At 44.7% G+C, this 12,495-nt stretch overlaps 1 protein-coding gene across 1 annotated transcript; it reads right to left on the reverse strand.

The window, feature by feature from the left end:
• Positions 1-793: 793 nt before the first annotated feature.
• klhl14 (kelch-like family member 14) lies at positions 794-12,098 on the reverse strand. Its single transcript, XM_034556093.1, has 8 exons — positions 11,200-12,098; positions 9,181-9,302; positions 5,273-5,362; positions 4,407-4,485; positions 3,842-4,032; positions 2,190-2,348; positions 1,469-1,626; positions 794-993 (listed from the first exon to the last, which is right to left on the reverse strand). The coding sequence occupies exons 1-8, from the start codon at positions 12,075-12,077 to the stop codon at positions 853-855; spliced, it is 1,818 nt and encodes a 605-aa protein (XP_034411984.1). The 5' UTR covers positions 12,078-12,098; the 3' UTR covers positions 794-852.
• Positions 12,099-12,495: the final 397 nt, after the last annotated feature.

The following is a 12,495-nucleotide window of genomic DNA, read 5'->3' on the forward strand; positions in this document are numbered from 1 at the left end:
TTATACAGAAACACGACTTCAGTCTGGGTTTAAATTATTAAGACAATTAGTTATAAATTAGGGCTGGGTGCCACGCGCACACACACACGTCCTCAGTGAGATCATCAAGTCTTTTTTTGTACAATGTGCTCCTGGTTGTGTTGGGACCTAGTCTACAGTGCCAGTTCAAATGTTGTTGTTGTTGTTGTTGTTGTTGTTCATACCATGTGGGTTAAACAATGACTGGAATTGATTTTAAGACGCGTAAATAAGTTCAACGAAACAGTTGCGTAACGCTCCGACGGCAGGATGAGAGCCAGAGAGGAACGTGAGTGATGAAGCATATTTATACACCGTTAATGGGACTCACCCAGCCCTGGTTGGACTTTAACCCCCGTGACCCTTTGGGGACCGATCACCGTGTCGGTCCGTGAAACAACGCTGCGTTTCCATGGAAAGATGCCTCTACTGAATACAAGATACAATGGATTTGAAAGCTATAGTTCAGTTCAACACTATGCGTGCTATAGAAGCCAAAAAACACTCACTACCAGTTTAAATCAAATCAAATATGAAACCGACCATTTCGCAGAACACAGATGACTTTTAAATACATGAGTTACACAATTCTTCTTCTTCTTCTTCTTTTTTGTTGTTGTTTTCAAACCTTCAGCAGGGAATAACGAAAGTGCTCTGGTCAAACCTGTAAAAAAATAATTTATACACACACACACACACACACACACACACCCCTCGTCGTCGTCGTCTTGACCGGAGGGGTTTTGTCACAAAATTGTGGACCGACTGTTTTGCTCATCGATCCTCTTCCCATTCTTCCCTCTGCCGCTTGCCCCCCCGCGGACGGATTAGTTGTCATTTGTTGAAGGGGAGGCAGGCGGGCAGGATGACGGTGGAGCAGGCCGGGCCCGCTAAGGGCTCCGCCACCTCTCCCTCCAGCTCTGTCCATGCTCCTTTCTCTGGGCTGTAGCAGATGGTGGAAGACTTATAGGCCCCCTGAGAGAGAAGAAAAAAAACAGATCAAATCAAGTCATTTACAACTGTGGAAATGGGGGAAAAACTCAATTTTTTAAAAATGCGTGTAGACAATTTTAAAGATCACGTCTGGTGATTTTTCTACTTTTTTTTTTTTTCCTTTCTTCTTTTGGCATCAAGTTCCAAGAAAAAAAGATCTGCAGTGAAGGGATCCTTGTAAGAAGTCTAGCCTGACAGACACATCTAGATAGAGCTCGTGGCTCTGTGCCACACTGTTGTCCAAAAACTATTAAAAAACCTTTCAGTAACCATGAAATCCCACTGAGTCGGTTCGACATATAGGACGCTGCTGCCAGTGATACGAACGCGTGTTCATCCATATCAACGAATCCACTAATTATTCTTGTTTGAGTAGGATTCACAAAAAAACAACTATATATAAAAGTATATATTCCTGAGCGCGGGGTCGGTCATGGGAACATAAACCTTAGCGTACCATGCTCCAGCTGTAGCCCCCCACCAGGAAGATGCTCTCGTCGAACACGGTGCAGCCCGGCCCGCTGCGACCCTCCAGGATGGGCGTCTGCAGGATGTTCCACTGGTCGGCCTTCGGGTCGTAACACTCCACCAACATCACGTCTAGATGGGAGAAACCTACGTTGAGAGACGGAGAAAAAAACAAAAAAAACACATCTTATTAAAAAGATGTGCATCACATAAAAAAAAATAAAATAAGGTGATGCAGTCGTAATAAAACTGCTTGTTTGACTTTTAAAAGGCTCTGAAAACAACGTGAAGCAGCTGTATTTCTGCCTGAGAAGTTTCCTCTGGGCTCTTTTTCATGAGCTGGATATGAAAAACTTTGGCGGTGAGAAGCAAAATGTAATCTTTAATGAGTCAGTTAAAAAAAGAAAAAAGAAAAACGGTATTTCAAAAGAAGCTCAGGCGAGATCCAGCGTTTCATAATTCCCATTCAAATAGCCGGCAATTTGGTTTTGCTGATCGAACACAAATGCGCAAATAACCTAATTGTAATTTGGCTCGTTCGTTCAGTTCTTTTCTTTCATTTTGTACCTCGAATGCTGAAGTATAAAAGGAGGTCGCGCGGTGTAATAAAAACGCCGTCAGCATCTCTTTCACTCTCTCTAAAACCAAAAAAAAAAAAAAAAAAAGTGTTAGATCTTGACCTCTTTTTCTGTTAATTTCCTGGTGCTTACCTTTCAAATGGTTTCCACCGATGGCGTACAGGCGGTCGTTTATCCCGGCCAGGGCGTGAATGGCGCGCTTTGTGTTCATATCCTGTTTCCTCGCCCACACGTCCATCACGGGGTCATAACAGTAGAGCCAGGACACATACTCTCCATTGTGAACGCCTCCTGCAACAGGTAAACATAGAGCTGCATTTTTAATACCAATGTCACGAAGTTCACGCTGAAGGAAGACGCACAGGCGGCTCGTCTATAACACCGGGCCGGTCTAAGTGCTCTATAAATACTCTCCCCGAATGGAAACACTCAACCCGCGGAGAACCTGCGTCTTTAAAAAACGACGAGGATTTCTCGTCCGATAATTAAGACGGAAAAAGTTCTAAAAAAGCGTCCCCCAATTTATTTCCGGTCGCGGTGACGGCGGCTGACGGGAAGTAACCATGGGCCCGAGCTGTTGCCTGGCAACGCAATTCTGTTGAAAATCAAAAAAAAAAAGATGGGGGGGGGGGAGAGGGAACGCAGCTGTATTCAGACAGCACGAGAAGAATAAAGAGTTTTTTGAAGATTAAAGCACGTGAACTACAAGTGTAATCGTTTATAAATGACTGATTAATAATTATGGATGTATTTCTTTACTTTTAAATGCTATCCAGCTATATATTGCAGAGTAAATTGATGGTTGTTTTTGTTTGACACTAATAGATCTTTTCCAACACGCTCCATTCAAACACTCGAGGCCTTTGTTCCCTTTCTTCTGTCTTTGTATTGTAATAACTGGCGCGGTGCTTAATACAGCCCAATAGTCATAAAACTCACTGATGATTCAGTGAATTTTTGATTTGTGACATTCTGCGTCGGTGTGAATATTTGATTGATTTTAAAAGTCGCTCGAACAAAAAAAAAAAAAAAAGATATCGTTATGGATTTCAGAAGAACTGGAAGTGTCGGATATGAATTATATTAAAAAGTTGCATTGAGACGTTTTTAAAAAAAACAAAACATTTGTGATTGAAAGATTGTCGGCGGTCGAGTTGCATTGTGGGTAATGTAGGCGCCAAGGTTTTTTAACGAAGAAGAACAACGTGGGGATTAAAAAGAGACAATAACTTAAAATGTCCATTGTGAGTCCGACAGCGTTGAATGTTCGAGATACTTTTTTTAACACAATATTAATGACTGTTTTTATGTTGCTTGCAATTTAGACTGAAGTTAATGTAGAAATATCGCATATTCAAAGTAAGTGCTCATTATGGAACAGAATGACGACTGTTAAGTGTTGTATAATCATATATTAAAGTTAATTTATTATAAATTCTGTGGCTAATTTAACTCCTTAATACATTACCCTTGGGTAATTTAATCTATTACAATGCATTATATTGTATAAACGTGTTTTAACTGCGAAATCTTTGCTAACTGTAGCTGTCAAACAAATGTAAATGACAACATGTAATACTCCAGCTGTGATAACAAGTTGATAATATTGATCTCTCGTGATCATGTTTTAGAGGATTACATCCATCTCATCCCAATGCTGATCAAGTACGTTAAAAAAAAAAATCCCATGTAATTTACGTAGTTCAAATTCTTCCCAGAGAGTTTCAACGTGTTCTTCATGACAAGAGAAGACGGGTAATGTGTGCGTTGGGTTCCCTCCTCACCCGATATGTAGATCTTGCCGTTGTGCACCGATCCTGCGTGAGCGGCCAGAGGCTGCGGCAGCGACGACAAGTAGTTCCACTCGTTAGTCTCCAGGTTGTAGCACTCCACGCTGGAGAGGTAGCCGGTCTCGTTTCTACCGCCGATCACGTACAGGTGCTTATCCATGCGGCAGGCGAAGAAGCTGGCTCTCCTGAGGAAGGGGAAAGTGTCAGGCGACAGACAACATCATTAAACCGGCAAAGACGAAAGATTTATTCAGAGGATTTCGCCGCCGATTGCGTTGCGAGGTGATTTTCCACCGTACGCACTAATCATATCTTAACTGAGCTAGTCACATGTTTACAGGGAGAGCGGGTGGACATGCTTTCTGCATAAGACATTCATTTAATTTAATTTACAGTGTTATAGATGTAGAGCACAATAATTGTATGCAATCTAATAACACAAATACTCATAGAACCGTGTTTGTTTTCTTCATAGGTGACTAATTAGAAGTGTCAATAATGTTTATAAATGGTCTTCTAAGACCTGTGAAAAGTCTCGTGGAACCACAGGTGGACTTACCTCTCCTGCATCGGAGGCAACTGGATCCAACTGTTGAATCTGGGGTCGTAGCGGCTGACGAAGTGAGTGCTGTGCTTACCTGCAAAAAAAACCGATAGGAATGAGGATCGATGACGGCACGACGCAGTTTAGGCTTTAGTTTAGTTCCGGGTGGGTAATAATAACTCTTTGCCAAATTCTTTGTTGTACACGAAAACCAATGAAATGCACAACTCAACTGGGACTCTGCGGGTCTCCATTTAATATAAAACATATTATCTGAAAATCTCCACCCACACACACACACACACACACACACATGATGACTTGTGCTGTTTTTTTTTTTTTCTCCAATCAAAAAGGAGTGACCTGGTTTTGGAGGATAATCTGTACGAAGCATCTTAAATGATCTGTTCTGATGTGTTTTTGGTGTTGATTTTCCCTCTCGGGGGGGCGGGGGGGGGGGCTGAATAAACACGACTGGGTTCTCCGCGTGCAGAGCTCTATTGTTACGGTACTCGGTGGACAGAGAACAAAAAGGCCAGTATCACATTTTTTTTTTGTGATCATTTACACTCTTTTGTTTCTTACTATGGCAGCGTGCTCACGCCACTTCACAGCAAGCACCCTCAACACTTCTACAACTACAAATATTTCACTGTTAACAACAGTTTTTATTTTTTTTCTATGCCAGTTATTGACAAGCGTTGGAGTGGAGTGTTGTTTGTGCACTCAGAGACGAACCCGGCTCGAGGACGAGTGTTTCAAACTATCGTAAAGTGTTACGTTACCGCCGATGGCTTTGAAGGAGCACGAACTCCTCTCTAAAAAAAAAACGAGTTACCGGCGAACACATTTGGACTCCGGAAAGCAGAACGTGACCGTACCGTTTGGGTTCCACTGATCCTCTCCGCCCAGCAGCAGCAGGAAGTTCTCCACCTCCACCACGCAGTGATGGGCGCTGTTGTAAGGCATTACTGGACGAGACACAAAAAAACAAAAAAAAAGGAAATAATGGTCAGTTTTAAATCAAATCTGTTACAAAGCGGATGTAGAAATGACATCAATGAAATCTGCATGTAAACCGGGCTATTTGGGGCCCGCACTCTGGACGGCCCCCGATCCTCCTCGCGCTGCCAGCTGCAGTCTGAGCTGAAGTTATTGTTATTGTGAACACGTGAGTGTTCATTTGAGGCACCGACGACAAAGCAACGATACAGAAATAGCCAAATCTCCTCATTGAAGGTCTCGTTAACTTGTGGAGATCCTATTGGAGGCGTTGGTATCACAGTGAGAAACATCAGGGACCAAATAATCATTAACATAGTTTTATTAATGTAATTATATTCTAATAATACTGAAAAACTACAATGACCCGCCATTGAACAAACCCAGCTGCCCATCCATGATGTAATGCAGGTCTGAGGAGCTGGACAATTAATTGAATAACTTCTATCTTGATGTTTTAATATCTATTAGACTATTTATACTTTGTCTTATTGTTTTTACAGGAAACACATTTTTTTTACGTACGCGGATTGATTTAATCTGCAATGTGCTCGTTACAGCAGACGTCTATTTCCCAAATCCTACGGCGTGAGTCAATGTGACTGGATTTAGAGCTCCTCCTCCTCCTCCTCCTCCTCCTCCTCCTCCTCCTCCTCCTCCTCCTCCTCCTCCTCCTCTCTGTTTTTGTTTTGTAACCTCCCATTCATCCATCTACATAAAGTCATTCCTTGTGGGAAATCAAGACTGTCAACTCATAAGCTGGAACAAATGAAAATACAAGGCGGAGCAACGGACTGTTTGTTACATCTATCCATCTATACATCTCGCATTAAAAGTATCCCGCAGCAGCTTACCATCTATTAATATACAGAGTATGTCCAATAAATATGACCCCCCCCCCCTCCCTCTCATGTGAAGGCTTTTTTTTTTTGAAGGCTCCACTCCTCCGTCTTCTTTTGCTGAAGTGACCCCATTGAGATGTAGAGAAATGGTCTTAGGTGACAGTCATAATGAACATGATCGTGTTCACTCAATAAATCTCAGGCCCGGTGCCTTTTGAGCACAAATCAGTGAAATGTTAAAGCCCACCTGTCTGTCTCCATCAGTCATTTCCACTGTCACCTCCCCACCGCCTGATGGATCGCAGTTGCCGCAAAATTAGACAGCCTTGAATCTCATTTCTTTCCAATCGGCCTCTCCCTGCAGTCTCACTCTGGCTGGCTGGCTGGCTGACGTGTGCGAGTTCCTCTATGGGATGGGAGTCTCAGATAGGAACTAATACTACATACACTAAACACAGCTTTATCTCGCAACGAGGGGGGGATTAGGTTCGCCTGCCTCCAGTGCGCCTCAAAAGACGAGTGCCATGTGACTGCCAAATTCCCTTACATGCTATTTACATTATCATTCAGTCAGCGGGTATATAGGACACGGATGGGCGGCTCTTTATTTGATGTCTAGCGACTTGCACTCGTACTAAAAAAAAAAATAATAATAATCTTGTGCCCCTGTGCGAAAAGAAGATTATTGCTTTCCGGTGTGTCCCCGGCTGCGGTGTGAGGAGTGCTGTGGGAGGATTTGGGACATTTGCCTGCCTCTACAGGTGCCTTCAGATACAGGCCGACGCAGTGGGACGAGTGCTGCGATAATTGAGACCGCTGTAGTTGTCTAGTGCGGCTAAAAACAATGAAAGCACATCAAATATGTTCCCATCCGTCATGTGTAAAGACAAACGACCTGAGAAAGAGATTAATCTACCTATCTGTCCCCATCTTCCACTAACCCCCCCCTTAAAGAGGGCAGGATGAGCACGCCCTCTGTGAGATGGACACCATCACTCCAGTCTACAGTGAGCTCTAGGGCTCACTAGAGGGAGTCAGAAACCTCTGCATAGACAGAGAGGCACAGTCTGGGCCGGTTGAATGACTCCACAGCTAATGCACCACTGCTGCTCCGGCTCTGACGTGCCTTCTACACCGTAGCACACACAAAAAAAAAAAAAAAAAAAAAAAAAAAAAAAAACGCATCCCGCCCAGCTCAATTCCTTTGTTCTAGGCCACAACCGGTGTAGATGAGGTCCACGTCCGAGTGGGAGATTTTTTACAATCAGGTCGGATTAAAACGAAGGAGAAGAAGAAGAAGGAGAAGGAGGAGAGAACATTGAGGCTGAGCCTGCCTTTGTCTTGTGCCTGTCCACGCTGCTGTGGGTACACTAGATGGCAAACTTTACACTGGAATCACCCGGCAGTAGATTTATATGACACCCGAGCGAGAGGGATCAGATTCTTCCCCCAAATTGTGTTGATGAATGTCTTAATCAAAGGCTGTCCCTCTCAGGTTTCGCCTCATTGAAAAGTTATGATTGAATGTTAATAATCTTCTATTCCACATCCATTGTGCGGAGGCTACATCAGATGGCCACTGATGTGTTAAGGGGGATGATTTTGCAGTTTTTGTCCTTCCACTTGGCCACGGACCATTTGAGTGTTAACTTTTTTTTTTTTTGAGTGATTGAAATCCCTCCTGACCCTTTTCGGCTTGTTGCAGTCGACACCCGAGAGGTACGAGTTAAATGAGGAAACACCGGCGGGCTGCAGGACGTCGTGTGCGCAGATTCAACCAAACAACGAGCTAAAATAACAAAATGACTGCCCAGTAATGTCAGAGTGGCTCCAATATTCCAGCGGAGGGAGAAACAATGTCCACAACTTTCTCTGAATTCTGGACACAAGAGAAATCAACCAAATGCATTAAAAAAAAAACAATAAAACGTGCGCCATAGAAAAGGGAAACATATCAACTGCACGGTAGCTGATTAGCCAATGGCTGATATGTACGAATGAAGAAGACGTTGCTCCAACCGAAAAGGACAAAAACTCAATATGCCTGGCAATGATGATGATGATGATGATGCAAAGGACAAATATGGTTTCCCATTAGCTCTCGTTTGACCTTTGCAATGTGACAACGATATAGTGGTGCGCCTTGAAAGGTCAGGGAAGACGGAGAGAAAACAAAACAAACAGCGCGGTACACTTAGAGGTGAGTGCTGCAGGAACTCTTCACACTCTGCAGACGCCAAGCATATTTCTTTGGGGGAAATTATGATTGCTTTCAATACGATGAAATCAACATCATAAACTTTACCCTCGTGCGAATTCCTACGGGTTAAAAAGGATGCGTCCATATCTTATCTCTTAAGTCGATGGAGATGATGTTTGCTCGTGTGAACATTGCAGCTGCTCCAGCCACCTCTTGGGTATCGAACCCACGTCACGTAAAGCCAACATCACGAGTGACACCGGGGTCAACGGGCCGTGTTTAAGTAAGCGTCGGTTCATTCGATCTCACCAAAGGATCAATGTGAGAGAATAATCAAGCTGAGCTTGAAGAAGGTATTGAGGAAAGATGTCATTCATTATTGTTCTCTCTCTCTCTCTCTCCCTCTCTCTCTCCCTCTCTCCCTGCAACAATAGATCATTAGATTCAAGTAAATCTCATCATGCATCCTTGCCAGCATATTTCAGCAAAAACAAGGGAAACCGGGCATGAAGCGCCACACAGTGCTGCGAAGTCACGCTCTGATTCAAAACTTATATTAAAAAAGTGATAGTGATACATTATTACCTAAAGGATTTAGGGAACTCCTTCCCCCTCATTTTCCATGGAAATTAACCTGTGTAAAAATCATCCATAGGAACAACTTTTTTCTCCCATCATAAAAGCCACGAACACAAGATGCCTCAGGTAAAAGAAAAAGAAGGCAGCAGAGCCTCTTGCTACTCACTTGTGAGGATCTTCCATGTCTTTTTCTCGTCGTCATAGTACTGGACCAAATTGCTGGGGAGACGATCGGGTCCAGGAGGCAAGCCACCCACCAGTAACAGCATTCTCTTATTGGAACGGATTCTGTAATGTCAAAAGTGTGTGTGTGTGTGTGTGTGTTAGTAAACAGGGAACAAAACAGGTATTAAGCCTTGAAAAACACACACACACATCCAAAAGAAAAAAAAAGAAAAATAGGCTCAACCTGAACCTGACCCCCCTCTTTAATTTCTTAATTAACACCGTTGATAGTATTAGCAGCGTATTTTTTTTTCATTTTTCACTGAATGCATGCATTCAATTAGCGACTGCCTCTCGTCTGGGTACAGCGAACACGAAGCTACACATCGGGCATCAATAATAATAATAATAATAATAATAATACGTGGCCCGGCGTTTATTCAAATTAACAATAGAATTGCGCAACGTCGCAGTTCCTCCTTTTTAAAAAAAATGTTTTCTCTCGATGTGTCATTGAACGATGTTATTGTCCTCTGAAGATATCTTCTCAATTAGCTGTGAAGTGAAAACGATCCTGCAGGGTGGGGGCCCACGCCAGAGGCTCAAGAGAACGCATTTGAGTACATAAAGCTGCTCGTTTTTCGACGTCTCCATTTCATTGGCTGCCGTGATTCATGTGACATGTTTGTATACAATATATAAGCCCCCCCCCCCCCAAAAAAAGCCTTGCACTTTACTGTACGTTAACGACCGTCGTCTGGCTCCTGATGGATTTGAACACAAATCTGACAATTAATCACAATAAGCAGCCTAAAGATTAGGAGCAGCTGGGCCTTTATATCCAGTCACTTCACCTTTTTTTAAATTATTTTTTATCATGTTTTTTTACTTTTCTATGCTTGGGGAAATTCGCCGCCGTCTCGGTACATTCTCTCTGCTACCGGCCCACTCGGAAGTGTTTTTTGGGGGGTTATTCATATGCAAATGAGCCCCTTGGACATAGATAATGGTGATTAATTGAGAGGAGAGAAACAGTGGCATGTGAAACTAATTATGAGGATTATCTTGATTCTTTGCTCATTTAAAAGTCCATATGTGGGAATAAGATATGTTACGGGGATCGTGTAGAAGTCATTTCGGGATGGTTTACAGCAGAATTAAGATGTTAAAATTGAGAGATTCTCAATGCCCACAACTCTAATGGTCTGCTCTCTAAAAGGCATGTGCAGAGAATTCACAAGTGTAGTTGTGATGCCATCTCCACTCAAATGATTTAGTAAACAAAACCTGACAACAGCACCATCAATCAATACCCTTACTGACAACTCCTGTCTCCTCACCAGCCCCTTTGGGTGCTGATCAGGGCAAACATGGAAGTGAGACATGGAGCTAGGCCTGTTTCTGAGAGTCAGACATGTTTATCAAACCTGAATTTCTCAGGGAACATTCACAAAGTGTCCCTTTATTTAATAAATCCTCAAATACAGTGGTTTCATTCGAGTTTATTGTATCCCTCGAAGGCTGCGGTACAGTCTTACGCTCACACCAGAAGTTTTACATAATTACCATGTAATCCTGGTAATTAAATTACAGCATTTCAAATTGTATTCATGAGAGTTTGCCACACATCAAACGCACAACCTTTATCTAGTTTGCTGCATCTTGTCGACACTGATTAGAGAGCAATTACACAGATGTGTGAGGAAATAGAGAGTTGTTTTTCTTCGTTCGCGAGAACACGAGGTAACCTTGTAATTATGGATACAAGTGGTGCACAAGAGTAGATCAGGAACCCTTTGACAGGCTGAAAGTCTTTTACAGGACCAGCCCCCCCAAAATCCTCACGAACTGGGCCTCAAACCTCCTGTCTCGGACTGACCACCCCCCCACGGTCTAGACTACACAAGTGGGAGGCATTTAATCACCTTACGTCCACTCTCAGGAAGCTCATTGCTGTGTGTGCATGTGTGTGTGTGTGTGTGCTTCTCTTTTTGTACATGTTTGTTTGTCTCATCCTCACCTGCTGGCCGTGGTCTGCCTGCAGTGCTGCCTGAAGGGCATCAGGTGGTAGTTCATGGCATCCATGAGTAGTTTCTGGCACACGGGGTCAGTCCTCATGAAGTCAACAGACTGCACCCTCTCCACCAGCTCTGGAGCAGGTATGAGGGCGAAGCGCAGCCTCTTCATAAGGTCCGGCGCGTAGTGCATGCGAGTCTCCCGGTCATGCTCCAGCCAGAGGACTGACATCTGGAATAGCGCCAGCTCCGACTCCACCGGGGGCGGCAGAGCGTCGAGCATGGCGCACATCTCCTCAAAGTTCAGCAGCAGCACGTCCTCCACCAGGTACTTGTTGGCCAGCTTCTTGGTCTCGTCCAGTCCGTGGAGTGCGGCGATCTTGCAGATCGTCTTGTAGTTCTGCACCGAGATCTGGTCGTTGAGGAACTGCACGCTGAGCTTGGTGATCTGGGGGATGTTGAGGATCTTGCTGACCGACAGCACCTCTTCCACCGTGTCCAGGGAAAGAGTCACGTTGGCGGTGTACAGGTACTCCAGCACTAATCGTAGTCCAATGGAGGAGCAGCCCTGGAGGACCAGGTTATTGATGGGCCTGGCGCTGGGGGTCACCAGCTTGTCGTCCGGAGAGGACGAGGGGGTCCCGCTGCTGCCCTGGTCCCCTTTGCTCCCCTCCTTGTTGATGACATTGTGGGAGGAGAAGAGGGATCGGAAGTACTGGGAGCAGGACGCCAGCACCGCTTTGTGGCAGTGGAACTGCTGCCCCTGGGCAGTGAGAGTCACATCACAGAACAGCTGCTTCCTCCATAAGAGGTTGAGCCCGTGCAGCAGGGTGTCACTGTGTGTTGGGTCAAAGGTGGATGTTCTATCACCCGATCTGGACATGACTTCCCGACTGTGAACGCCACCTAGGCAACAAATAAACCACGCAGAGCCATTTACCTCAAGTCACGTATAGATTTGCACAACACACACTGCAAGCCCGCCGGGGGTGGGGGGCAAAATCAACGATTAGATACATAAAAAACGATTTCTGGAGTTAAGTTTATTGAACAGATCTCATCCCGTTCCGTCCAGCGAGGGGGTGGTGGGAGGTGTGCGTGTGGTGGTGGGGGGGGGGGGGGGGGGGGGCGGAGGAGGGAGAGGGAGAGAGAACCGACATCATCGCGACATGCCAGCCGGCGAGCATCGACGTCCAAACGCGGCGGCGGCGGCGGCTTCGCTCGCTTTCAACTTTGAAGCTCGTGCTCGTAAAAGGCAAACAAACAAAACCCGCAGCGGTTCTCGCTGCCGCGCGCAGCCG

Source organism: Cyclopterus lumpus, chromosome 17, assembly GCF_009769545.1.
Source record: "Cyclopterus lumpus isolate fCycLum1 chromosome 17, fCycLum1.pri, whole genome shotgun sequence".
NCBI lineage: Eukaryota > Metazoa > Chordata > Actinopteri > Perciformes > Cyclopteridae > Cyclopterus > Cyclopterus lumpus.

Bases quoted from the DNA above. Each gene is read 5' to 3' on its own strand.
- klhl14 (XM_034556093.1), bottom strand. From the start codon at position 12,077: ATGTCCAGATCGGGTGATAGAACATCCACCTTTGACCCAACACACAGT. The intron at 5,363-9,180 runs GTGAGTAGCAAG...TGTCTCGTCCAG, and splicing joins GACATGGAAGATCCTCACAA to TAATGCCTTACAACAGCGCC. The intron at 2,349-3,841 runs GTGAGGAGGGAA...TACCTGTTGCAG, and splicing joins CGGCAAGATCTACATATCGG to GAGGCGTTCACAATGGAGAG.